The sequence below is a fragment of the Phoca vitulina genome, unplaced genomic scaffold, assembly GCF_004348235.1.
Source record: "Phoca vitulina isolate PV1807 unplaced genomic scaffold, GSC_HSeal_1.0 scaffold10, whole genome shotgun sequence".
In the NCBI taxonomy this organism is placed as follows: Eukaryota; Metazoa; Chordata; class Mammalia; order Carnivora; family Phocidae; genus Phoca; species Phoca vitulina.
The window spans coordinates 9,342,273-9,354,290 of record NW_022589713.1 but is presented as its reverse complement, the minus strand read 5'-3'; the positions used below and the strand labels follow the sequence as shown (position 1 = coordinate 9,354,290).

The 12,018-nt window shown below is 42.9% G+C and overlaps 1 protein-coding gene across 5 annotated transcripts in view; it reads left to right on the top strand.

Moving 5' to 3' along the window:
• GYG1 (glycogenin 1) overlaps window positions 1-12,018 on the top strand; it is a 73,060-nt gene that overhangs the window by 47,479 nt on the left and 13,563 nt on the right. For all 5 annotated transcript variants that reach the window (XM_032408487.1, XM_032408490.1, XM_032408486.1 and 2 more), the window contains exon 5: window positions 8,839-8,965. In XM_032408487.1, coding sequence (XP_032264378.1) covers window positions 8,839-8,965 — 127 coding nt within the window. The remainder of the gene's footprint in view (window positions 1-8,838; window positions 8,966-12,018) is intronic.

The following is a 12,018-nucleotide window of genomic DNA, read 5'->3' as shown; positions in this document are numbered from 1 at the left end:
TGTGCCTGGTAGCACATTTCATTATTCAGCAACAGGGTTTCCAGGAGCTGGTCTTTCTTTCTGTAAGGTGTTCCATTTAACTGGCTTGTTGGTGGTGAAGGATTGAATCTTCTGTTAATAGAAATGCTTAACTGAAGGAGTTGAAAATTCAATTATGCAGATGGGAACTTATAGTTATTCTCAATATGTTGTTTAAATTCAACAGAAGACTAGATTAGCGGCTCTTAAATGAAAGGTAGTTTTCCCTTTGTATTGATAAGCTTTACTTACCAAAGAAAGCTCACAATATACCGGGAGAGCCTGTTCCACTCAGGAGAAGTTTACTGTCCTATTGAATTAATACCTGTGTGACATAAAGACTTACTGGACTGACACAACATTTCGTCGTGAGCTACATCTTTTTTTCTAATGGCAGTAGTAACCTTGCTTTACTTGAAGTTTTCAGTGCAGTGAGCAATTTTGTTTAGATGTCCTGTCATAGGCACTGAGATACGAACATTTTGATGTTTCACATTTTGTACTATCCACAGATATTCGCCATCCCCCTTCATCCCCCAGTTTTCCTGAACAGGGAGCTTAGGTCCCAGTATTTTTAGATGGGTATTAAAGGAAACCCCATTTGTAGATGATTGTATCTCAGTCTGAATATCTCACAAGTCCTGCTTAATCTCTTGCATACGTTCAACAAACACTATGGGGCCGGGTGTCCACTGACAAGCCACGCAGGCTGCTGGGGTTGAGTGTTTGCAGCTGCGTTTGCAGCCCTTCTGCTGCGGAGGAATGTGACTGGCATGCCTCTAATCACCAGCCCTCTAATTACTACTCCTCCCCATGCCTCTGGCCAAGAGAATAACCGTACCATGGCCAATCATGCTGGGTACCTTGACTTCTCTCTTCCTTCCAAATATATCGAGTATTAGAATTTAGAGCTAGTGACTGTGCACCTCATTCGTGGCTGAATTCTAATGTTCCATAGCGAAGTGTCTAAGTTCCTATGCTGTTGTTTATGTTTGCAAACTGTCTTGGCACTTACTTCATAACTGAAGTTACATGTTTCCTGAAAGTTGAACAATAGCTGTTGTGAAATATCTGCACACTAACATTTTATAGGATGTGACAAGATCAGGTTAATTCGGGGTTTGTTAGCAGTGAGGGGAAGAGAGGTCATATTAGATACTGATCATCGGTTTTGTCTCCACGTATTCATGTGCAACAAAGGTGATGCACTTGGCCCTTGAGGAAATCTATCTGAAAGCAAGCTTAGGTTTACTTTCTTTTCCCCCTGTTACTCTAAAGTATCCTAAATTAAGGGTACAGTTGAGTTTAGTGCTTGGGAATTGCTGTATGTTAAATTTTATCTATATGTGTTAGTTTCAGAAACCTAAGTCAAAAAGAGGAATTCATATTTTCCAGTTTGGAGTGTTTTTTTCTTTTTAAGTATTTATCAGAGAGAGCACAAGCAGGGAGAGTGGCAGGCAGAGGGAGAGGGAGAAGCAGGTTCCCCGCTGAGCAGGGAGTCCTACATGGGGCTCGATCCCAGGACCCCAGGATCATGACCTGAGCTGAAGGCAGACCCTTAACCAACTCAGCCACCCAGGCGCCCCTGGAGTGTTGTTTTTGTTGTTGGGTTTTTATTTGTTTGTTTGTTTTTTAATTGGGGACTTACTTTACTGTAACCGAAATACCCTAAGCTACTTATTGGAGTAATGAAATTTTGGTCTATAGTTGAATTTTCAGAAAAAATAGGAGGCAATAAATTGATCGAATATTAGGTATGATTTTACTTTAGGCAGAATCCAAGACCTGCTGTGAGATTCTTATACCTACATGTTCCATATTCCAAGTGGTCACTGAGCCCCTTAAACTGTAAGATGTTTTTTCTGTGCTTGCAGATGTAGTAAACCAGGAGAGTATAAGTTTTTAAAATGATTTTTAACAGAAAAGATTTGGCTTTAAATTCTTATAAAGTGTAAAATTGACCCCACGGCTACCTCCTTTAATCTTTGTAGTTAGTTAGGCTTCAGATTGGACCTGCCCAAAAAAGGAATGAAGGTGAGAGGTATTTCCAGCTAACACTTGTCTTGTCCAACCCACACCGGTCAGAAATCCCAGTGCGCCTCCCTGGGTTCGCGCGGACTTGGTGGCTTCTCCCTTGGCGGCTGCCTGTGGCGGGCTAGCCCCAGCTGCCCCAGTAGGAGGCTGCTTGCAGCCCAGAGAGTACTTCATCAGCTGCTTTGAAAATTACTCCGCTTTCTTGCATTTATATCATGTAACTGATAGTTCGAGTAATAAGTATCTTGAATAAGTAAAAATGAAAAGCAAAAGTCATAACATGTAACAGCAAGACAAATGAGCACCCAGGTTTTTTCTCAAGAGCTATTTTTACCTCCTTATACCCATGAGTATTTCTTTTAAGCTAGCCATCTGTCTGCCTCTAGCCTTGTAACCAGCAGAGATCCTGAACCCCGTGAGAAATGGAGAAGGGGGAAAGGACCAACGTGTTACCTGTGTACAGGCTCTTAAACTGGTCCGACTCCTCCTTCACTTTCCCAGCAGTCCTGTGAGGTCGTTGTTCACTTGCTCGTTCACTCATTCATGTGTTCATGTAGCAAGTCGTTCTTGAGGGCTTGCCGTATAACTAGTCCTGGGAACCCTGTCGTCCCGTTCGGGAGGGCAGCCTGGCCAGCGTTCCTTAGCCAGTGGCAGAGCCAAGGCTGAACCAGACTGTTTCTTGACTCTCTGGCTGGGTTGTGTGTGTGGTTTTTTCTTTCCCTCCCAATTAGTCCATTCTGCAGCATTCACGAAAATGAATCCTGATAGCAATACAGGATGGAGGAGAATGTCTAGGACATGGCCCTTATTACAGATTAATTACTTAAAATTCATTCCTCTGAGAACAGCTGATACATTCCTCATCCTACAGATAAAGAAATGAAGGCTCAAGTCTACTATCTCTGCAGCTTATTGCTCTTCCCCCCCCGAACCACGATATCTAGAAGTACTTTGTCTTTCTAAATCAGCTGCACAGTTAAGTCTTGCATTGTTTTCTGAGTCTGGAAACATTCTTGGAGATATTAGTCTCTACATTTCTGTAGTCCATTTAGCATTTATATAATTTTAGGTACTAACCTGGTAGGATGCTAAGTTTAATGGCCAGCAATAGACTGGTAAATAATTCAGATTTTTATACCTGCCTCTATAAAGCTTATGAGACCTTACAGAAATTTAATAATAATTATATAACTAATCATGTAATTGTGATTCTGATAAATTCAGAGTTCTAAGAGAATCTAGACTAGGAGGACCTGCCTTAAATTGAGAAAGTGAAATTTAGGCCAAGAATAAATGTTTCCTTGCATTTATACATTATTTAATTAACATCTTGATTATTAAAATCTTTTTTAAAAAGAGAGATTCTTATCTGTTTATTAGAGAGCATGTGCAAGCAGGTGTGCACGAGTTGGGGGGGAGAGGGAGAAGCAGGCTCCCTGCTGAGCTGGGAGCCCTACTTGGGGGGAGGGGTGGTGATATGCAGTGATAGTGAGACCCAAGCTCCAGGTGCCTAGATTTCTATGAGCTACCTGGGGTTCATCCGATGATCCATGGCAAACCTCATAGAAATATCCCCAAGATCTGAGCCATTCATAAACTGTAATCCTTGGCATGTTTGCTGTAGGCAGAAGCGATGATACTAGTATATTGTGGAAGTCAGTGTTAACAAAGCGAGTCACATTTTCATTTCAGTGCTTGCCTATTTCGCTATATAATATTAAGCACATTTTACGTTAAATTATTTGCTTGATATCTGCTCCTCTGCCACTTTATTAGAGAACAATTTGAGAGCCGAAACCTATCTTATTAATCATCCTAGCCATAATGCCTATACCTAATTTATGTCACTTCAGATGTTTTCTATAGAAATGACGGTGCAAGTTGCATTCTCCGATTGAAAAAAAAGTCATTCCCTAGTTCTGACTCTAAACCAGTGCTTCACATATTCTAATATGCAAAGAAATCACCTAGGGATTAAAATGTGGATTCTGATTCTGTAGGTCTGGGTTGGGGCTTAGCATTCTGCATTTCTGTCAAGCTCCCAGGTGATCCCTGTGGTGCTAAAACCTGGACCACTTCGAGTAGGACGAGTAGGACGAGTCTAGAGGCAACATTCCTGTGACTGAGCTCCTAGGGTTCATGTTTAAACCAGAATTGACCCACCCTCCCTGCTATCCACAGGAGGTAGGCCAACTGCCAGCAAACTATGGAAGGGCACAAAACAAATGCACTCATATGAAAGACAGCACTCCCCTCCATTTCTGTCTTATAAAATAGAGTTTTTGATGAATGCTGCTATGTGTCTATGGTTACCAGTTTCATGACCCTGCTCAAAAGACCTGGAAAAGACTGGGTGGTTGTAAGGTTATTACTATACTTGGGCAGCCAGGTGGAAGGATGAGGCAGAATCTGATATTTGCTTTTGTTTGCAAAACAGGTGCCATGTGTCCCTTGTCCCATTTCCTTTCTGTCTCTCACCTGTGTTACCACGCCCTGGCCCGATGGATCACAGCTGCTGGCCAGGTCTCCTAATCCTGTTTGTCGGTTCAGAGATGATTGAAATTAGAAGTGTCTTAACCTGTCAGAATAAATAAAACTGCCTCCAGAAGTCTGACTGAAATGTACTGGACTAAAAAGTCCTGGGGGTTTTGTAGTGAAAATTCAGCAGTCTTCATAGCATGAAGCGCAGACATGCTCAGCTTTGAATTGTGCTCTAATTTAGGGACTTCTAAAAAGACGGTATTGATCATGCTACATATAGATTTTTCTGATGAAGTTAAAACATTTGCCTGACCTTGAAACGTGGAATTGTGCATTTGGAAAAAGATGTTTGAAATACTAAACTTAAAAATTATGTAAAAAGCTACAGACTTTCAGGTGATGTTTAATTCTATTTTTAATCCACAATTTTGGGCTCGAAGTTGACCCTCTGTAGTCACATCATGAGGTCAGCGGCCATGGAACTTTTATGCTCTGTGCTGTCCCCTCCAGAGGCAAGGTCCTTGTTGACTGTTTAAGGATTTGCCAGTTGAATGGGACGACTGACAGGTCTTCCCTGCCCGTTTCACCTCTTGCTTGTTTCCTGTCCTACCGGTGCTGCTCGGCCTTGATGTGGCACACGGCTGAGGGACTGATGAGGTTTGTAGGGTACCTGAGGGTAAACGGAAACAGCCTTTGGTGGCCAAGGGCAGCTGGCCAGGGGCTTTGAGGGATCAACAGCTCTGACTCCTGTTTCCCGGGATCATCCTGTCCGATTGGGAAGTCCTTCTTTACAACTACTATTCTGACCTTCATGGAATTAGATTTCTTCATTGTCTTACATGTAGTGAGTAGTCCTTTTCAGTGGAATTAATTTTTTTTTTCTGTTTCTGAAAAAACTAGTAGAAAAATGTATATAGCATGATGCCCAATTTTCCAAAGTTCAGAAACAAGTGAAACTCCCTATGTTGTCTGGGGATACTTAAACATGTAAAACCAAGGAAATCAAGACCATTACAAACAAAATTCACCATTAGTAGTTCTGGGGGAGGGGCAGTGGGATTGGATTAGGGAGCCCACATAGAACTTAAACAGCATTGGTAACATTTGAGTTCTTAAATTGGGTATTGGGTAGAGTTTTATAATTATATGCTTTATAAACCACACATATTTTTTCTTTTGATAGTATATTTCATAATGAAGATAAATTAACAGGTAAGGGATATTTAGAAAAGGTCTTGGTACAATCTCGCTCTTGCCCGTCATCGTATTATTTTAAAATTATAAAAAGTCAGGGAGCATATCTGTAACACCTTATACAATTACTGTTGTTTCATTTATTTTCTTCCAATCTGAATGTTTATGTTCTTAGTTTTGGTAATGGCGTCTGTCACTGTGTATCTTTATATTGCTTGCTGGACTGATGGTCTTTATAGCCCTTTGTTTTAATGGCTGAATAATATTCCCACAAGTGGTTAGTAGCATAATGTACTAACCATTCCTCTTTGGTGGAATATTCAACTTTTTTCAATTTTTCTGCTATTACAGAACATCTTCAAGTTTCTTGCATTCGTTCCACAAGTAATTGATGTATGTGTAAGGCATTCTGTTATGTGCTAGAATTATAGTAATAAGCAAAAAGCCATAGTCTCTGTCCTTGCGGAATTTAGAATCTAATGGTTAACAGTTCTTGATTATATTTTTGCATTTTAAGCACATTAATTCTCAGACTTTCAAAAAAAACGTTTTTTTTATTTTTGAGAGAATAGTAGATTCACATGCAGTTGTAAGAAACAATATGGAAAGTTCCCATGTATCCTTCACCCAGTTTCCCCAATGGTAACATCTCACATAATTCCACAGACAGGAAATGGACATTGATACAATCCACCAGCTTTATTCAGATTTCAACAGTTTTAAGAGTTTTATGTGTTGTGTGTTTGTCTATGCATATGGGTTTTCTGTGCGCTGTGCAGTTTTATTACGTGTGTAGTTTAGTGTGACCACCACCACAGTCGAGACGGAACAGTTTTGTCACAGGGACCCCCTCATGCTACTCTTGTAGTCATGGCCGCTTCTCCCCCACTCTCTCCCCCTCCTTGACCCCTGACAACCATAAAGCTGTTCTCGATCTTTATAATTTTGTGGTGTAAAGGATGTTATATAAATGGTACAGTAGGACTGGATTTTTTTTCACACAGCATAATTCTCTTGAGATCCATCCAAGTTGCTGTGGGTATGCATAGTTTTTTCCTTTATATTGTTGAGTAATGCTTCATTGTATGGAGGTATCATGTTCCTACACCTGTTGAAGGACATTTGGACTGTTTCCAGTTTTGTGCTATTATGAATAAAGCTGCTATGAACATTTCTTCAACCTTTATTTTGATGATTATACATAAAAGGAAATTAGTAAGACTTCAGGCCTCTGTACCAGTGTGTATGCCCACATTTGGGGTGTCTTTGTAGAATCCAAAGTAAGCCACTGATTAATGCTATGGTGTTCTGGCTTTAATATTTAATATTTTGTGTCTGAAAATATGTTAATATAGATAAACTGTTTTTGTTTATGTAACAATGAAGCACATCCTGCCACCATCTTTATTGTCCTTTAGAATTTATGAGGGTAAAATCTTGATTTTCTGTTGAGCTGTTTGTCCCTTGAGGAATGAGGACCCATCTGAGTCTCATAATACAAAGAAGTTGCTCTGTAGACATTTGTTCAATGAATGCCTTTGATCCATAGAGTTGACTGAGGATATTTAGAAAGGATGAGATACACAGAGGATAGATAAGGTACACTTGGGCTTCAAACCGAATGCTTTGATCTTACTCCTTAGTTCCAAATATTAAATAATCTCCAGATTTTTAAAGTCTCTTTCAAAACCAATGAAAACCAAATAATAATGATAGCCAGTTGGGTCTGTTGTGGATTTAGGAAGAAAACTGGGTCTTGGGGCAAAGCAGACTAAGGAGGGAGGTAACTGCTCAGTATAGCAGGCTTGCACTTCAAAAGAGAAGGATTCTCCCTGCCTGCCGTCTCCCATACGCTGTGCTCGCACACTCGTCTGCACGTGCACACACCCCACCCACCTAAGCTGCTGTTTTGCCTTATGGAAGACTCTGGTTCTGTGCATGTTTTCTGAAATCTTATGAGCCTAAAACAGAAAGGACATGGGTTATGGAGCAGAATATGTTTTGAGGTGGCTTAGTGACCTCTTTGGTTACTTGTGTGTTTATGATTTAGGTTAGACACTTAGCTGTTTAGATTTTTTTTTTTAATTTCTTTTGAATGAATGGCCATGGTTGTCACTTTCCGAGGAAGGCATAAAGATCAGCAACCCCCAAGGGCTCAGCAAACACTATGCCGTGTGGTTGTGGCTGACCTTGGTCCCAGTGATGACTGACCTGGACCTGTCCAGAGGCTTGGTCAGTGGTAGGAGGATGCACCAGGATGATGTGTCTTTCTGGGCCTCTGTCAGTGACCCAACAGTTGGGGCTCTGGAAGACCATTCCATTATCCCAGTTTGCTCTCTTTTGCTTTTTACCACCCCCACCTGTGCCCCCATAGCTCTTAACATAAAGTCAAAAATCTGGGGATAAAGTCTATAGTCTGAGCCCTGTGTGGTCTGGTGCATGCCTACCTCTCTGAGACCCACCTGGTGCCATGCAGCCCCTTCCCCCATGCCACAGTCCACGTATACAGGCCACCTTCCAGGTCTTTCCACGGCTTCATGTTCCTGCCCACCTCCCTTCTGTGGTACATGCTGTTTGTTCTGCCTGAAACACCATCTGCCCTCCTCCTCTCCCCCTGTATTTGTCAAGCACTCCTGTGTACCCCTTAGATCTTGGCTTCAGTACAGCTTCCTCATGGAAGCCTTCCTGACACATCCCATGTTCTTGAGCCACTTCCACCACATGCCTCGTAGCAGCCAGCCCTTTGCCGTTCCCCTCCCCATCTGTGATGATGCTTATCGAATTACAATTTCCTGGTACCAGTGTATCCCCCCCCCTCCTCCTGCCCTGCCCCTCATGAAGATGATGACCGTCTCTCTGTTCCCTGTTGACTCTTCAGTGCCTGGCGCAGTGTCTGGCCATAGCAGCTGCTCAGTAAATATTTGTTGAATTCGTGAATTAACTCAGGAAAATGGCCACCCCCTAAAATGCCCTTGGTAGGTTTAACACAGAATTTCTTATTTTAAAAATGGAATCTGTACCTATTTTTTAAAGATCCGGTTATGTGTTCCTATAAAATTATTGACCTGTCTTTGAAGTTTATGACTGTAATTCACTTTTTTTTTCTTTCAGGTGGGGACCAGGGTTTACTGAACACATTTTTTAACAGCTGGGCAACAACAGATATCAGAAAACACCTGCCATTTATTTATAACCTAAGCAGCGTTTCTATATACTCCTACCTCCCAGCATTTAAAGCGTAAGTGCAAAGGTTTAACTTGTTGGAGGTGGGCAGGGCAGGGCAGGGGAGTGGGATTTAAAATTTGGGGGGTTCCTCATGGTCATTCTGAGGTCAATAACAGGTGGGAACTTTGAGGGAAGTCTTTCTCTCATGAGAAACATGGCTATAGTGGGGAAAGGCCTTGATGTTATCAGTTACTTTGTTTGGAGTAACCCAGAGGGCATTTAACCACCTTACAGGAAAAGGTTCCCATTCGCTCCTGGGTGTCAGGCCCTCTGTTAAATCATCCCTGTGTCATGGTCATGAATCCATAGTGGGCACAAACCCAACTTGTTCCTAGTGGCTGCTAAGCTTCAGTTTGCATCCCCCTAAAATGAGGATCTTAACGGCTTTCTCCGTGGTTATTGTGGAGCCGAAGCAAGCTGCCGGCAGCAGTGTGCGGTCCCGGTGCAAAGCAGGGGCTGTGGAGTCCAGCTGCTCAGTTCACACTCTGGAGTAGCTTCTTCCTGGCTGGTTACTCATTACTGAACTTCTCTGCCTCGGTGTCCTCCAAAACTAACTGTGATCATTAAGGGAGGTGGTCCTATGAAGTGGGTAGAAGAGGGCCTGGCCTACACTTAGCACTCAGTAAACGTCAGATTATTAGTCCTTTTTGTTGGAAAGGTGGTCTGGCAGTAAGCGTGATCTCTGAAGCCAGAAAGGCAGGGTGTGTCTTCTCACTCTGACATTTACCTACGCTATGGCTTAGCCTCTGTGCCTCAGTTTATCCATATGCAGAATGACAAGGGGAATCAGACCTACCCTGCAGAATTGTCATGAGGATGAAGTGAATTCACACAGGCATAAAGTGCTCAGCAGACAGCTTGTTTTTGGCAACATTGCTTGTTTGGCAGTCCCCCTGGGGTGGTTCTAACTCAGCAGTTAATACAACCTACTTGCAGGGCTGGTCTCACTGAGCAGGGCCCGGGCCCTGTTCTTTAGCCTCTGACTCATTTGTGTTGAATGAAGATGATGATTCAGGTTTCTTGAACGGAGGCCAAGCTGTCGGGTTGATCCTGAGACACAGGCGTGAGCAGCCAAGCTCTTCATTGAGTTGGGCTCGGCTCTGCAGTCTCTGTCCCGCATGGGCATTCCTGGGCACGCAGAACACAAAGGGCCTTTCACTCCTCATATTTCATCATCCAGAGTCCTCTCTTTACGTCTCTCACCACAGTAATGAGCACATCTGGCTTTTTGTGGGAGAAGTGTTTCCTTTTCTGTTCTTTTCTGGGCAAACTCTGTCAACATTCCCCCAGATAAGGATTATAAGTGTCTTGTGTTCTTTCCTCCCTAACTGTTCTCTTGACATATGTCTCTGACGTATTATAGCCTCTTGATAGTCCTCCCTCTCTAGAATGAAGCAGGCAAACTCTCAAATATACCAACTGTCCAAGTAACACAAATAGAGAAAGATTCACTATCAAGGGGTGGATTTGGAGAAGCATTTTTTTTTTAGCCTCTCTGTCCTTGGCCTTGTCAAGTACCAGCCTGTCTTGCTTGGAAATGTGGGCCTGATTCTTTCATTCTTATTGCCTCATAACGAACCCTGCAACTTTGAACAGTGCTCCCGCCAACCATGATAGCTCGATCCCCCAGAACTGAATTTGTGATAATAGGGAAGTTGGTTAACGTAATTGACTAGACTCCATTGAGCAAGCAAAAAGATGAGGGCGAAGGAGAAAGAATCATTACTAGTCTGAGCAATTCTACCCACCATTCCACTTAATTCTGCCCAGTGAGCATGTGTCCTGGGATGAATATGTTGGGGAGATGTGAATCTGATCTCCTTCCAGTTGGTCTCAGTTCCCAAACAGAGTCAACTCTAGTGTTTAGAGATTTGTGTTTTTCATGTAATGTGGCCCCCGGTGCCTAGCAACTCTCTCCCCTATGGTTCATTTGGACTCCATCTGATTTTCACCATAACACCAAAATTGAACACACTGCACCTTTCAGTGATCACCTGGTTTGCACAGACACTGCATTTATTTTGTTTTGACAAGAACAAGCAGCAGGTAGAGCAGAGTTACAGTTTTCTTTTGGCGGGGCGGGGGGGGGGGGAGGGAGATAGACTTATTTGTCAGAACCAGGGCCCCCTCTCTCCAGAACCCAGTTGTTTTTATATCCTCTGAATGAATTTCCCAGAAAAATAGTTTGAGATCTAAATGACCAGAATGGTTAGGATGGTTTCTTCTTCCCGGCTCAACAAATTAGTGCTAATTTTGGAAATCTTCTTGGTTTATTGCCATAACCATAGAGCATATGACACACTGGGGAGGTTGGGAGCAGCTCCCTCCACTAGCTTGCCGTTGGCTGGCCCGTGGCCCCACAGGAGCTCCTGCCGCCTCTGTGCAGCCCGCCCTTGGGGGTGTCCACTCTACACTCTGTGATAAGACTTTTCAGAGTGCTGCTTTGTCTTACCCCATTGCTGCCTATTTGGGAATGTTGAAACTCCATCAAAGAACTCCTTTTTCCCTTCCCTCTGCCAGAAAATGCCTTTGTTTTTCTTGCAGAGATCCATCTCCAGAGAGATTTTTCATACCACTGGGAAGGGCTCAAAAGACAGTTCTATTCCTTTTTTTTGTTTCAAGTGAATGTAAAATTATGACCCAGATCTTTTAAGCCGAAGTAGATGATCATGAACGTTTGGGTTGCAATACCTACTCCATAGATTGCCCTGTGGACCTCTGGGAGCTCATCATGAATGTGATGCTCCATTGCTGGGCTCAGAATCACCTTACGGGTCTCCAGGACTTAGTGGCCCTATGGCGTGCTGGCCTTCCCTAGGACAGCATGTGGGTGGTGGCAGGTAGAGTGAGAAACTGGGGAGTGGTTCAGAACAACTTGGGCTTGGCGGAACAAGTGAGAATTTGTCTTACCAGCTCCAAGCAACCCTGTGCCATGAGGTCACCAAGGCAGTATTTAGATGCCCCAGAATCTTAGAACCGTAGACATCTTAAAACACATGCTGCACTTAGAACAGTGTGGCCTTGCTGTTTTATGTGAAGTTTTTGCTAAAGGATGGCCTAATATGA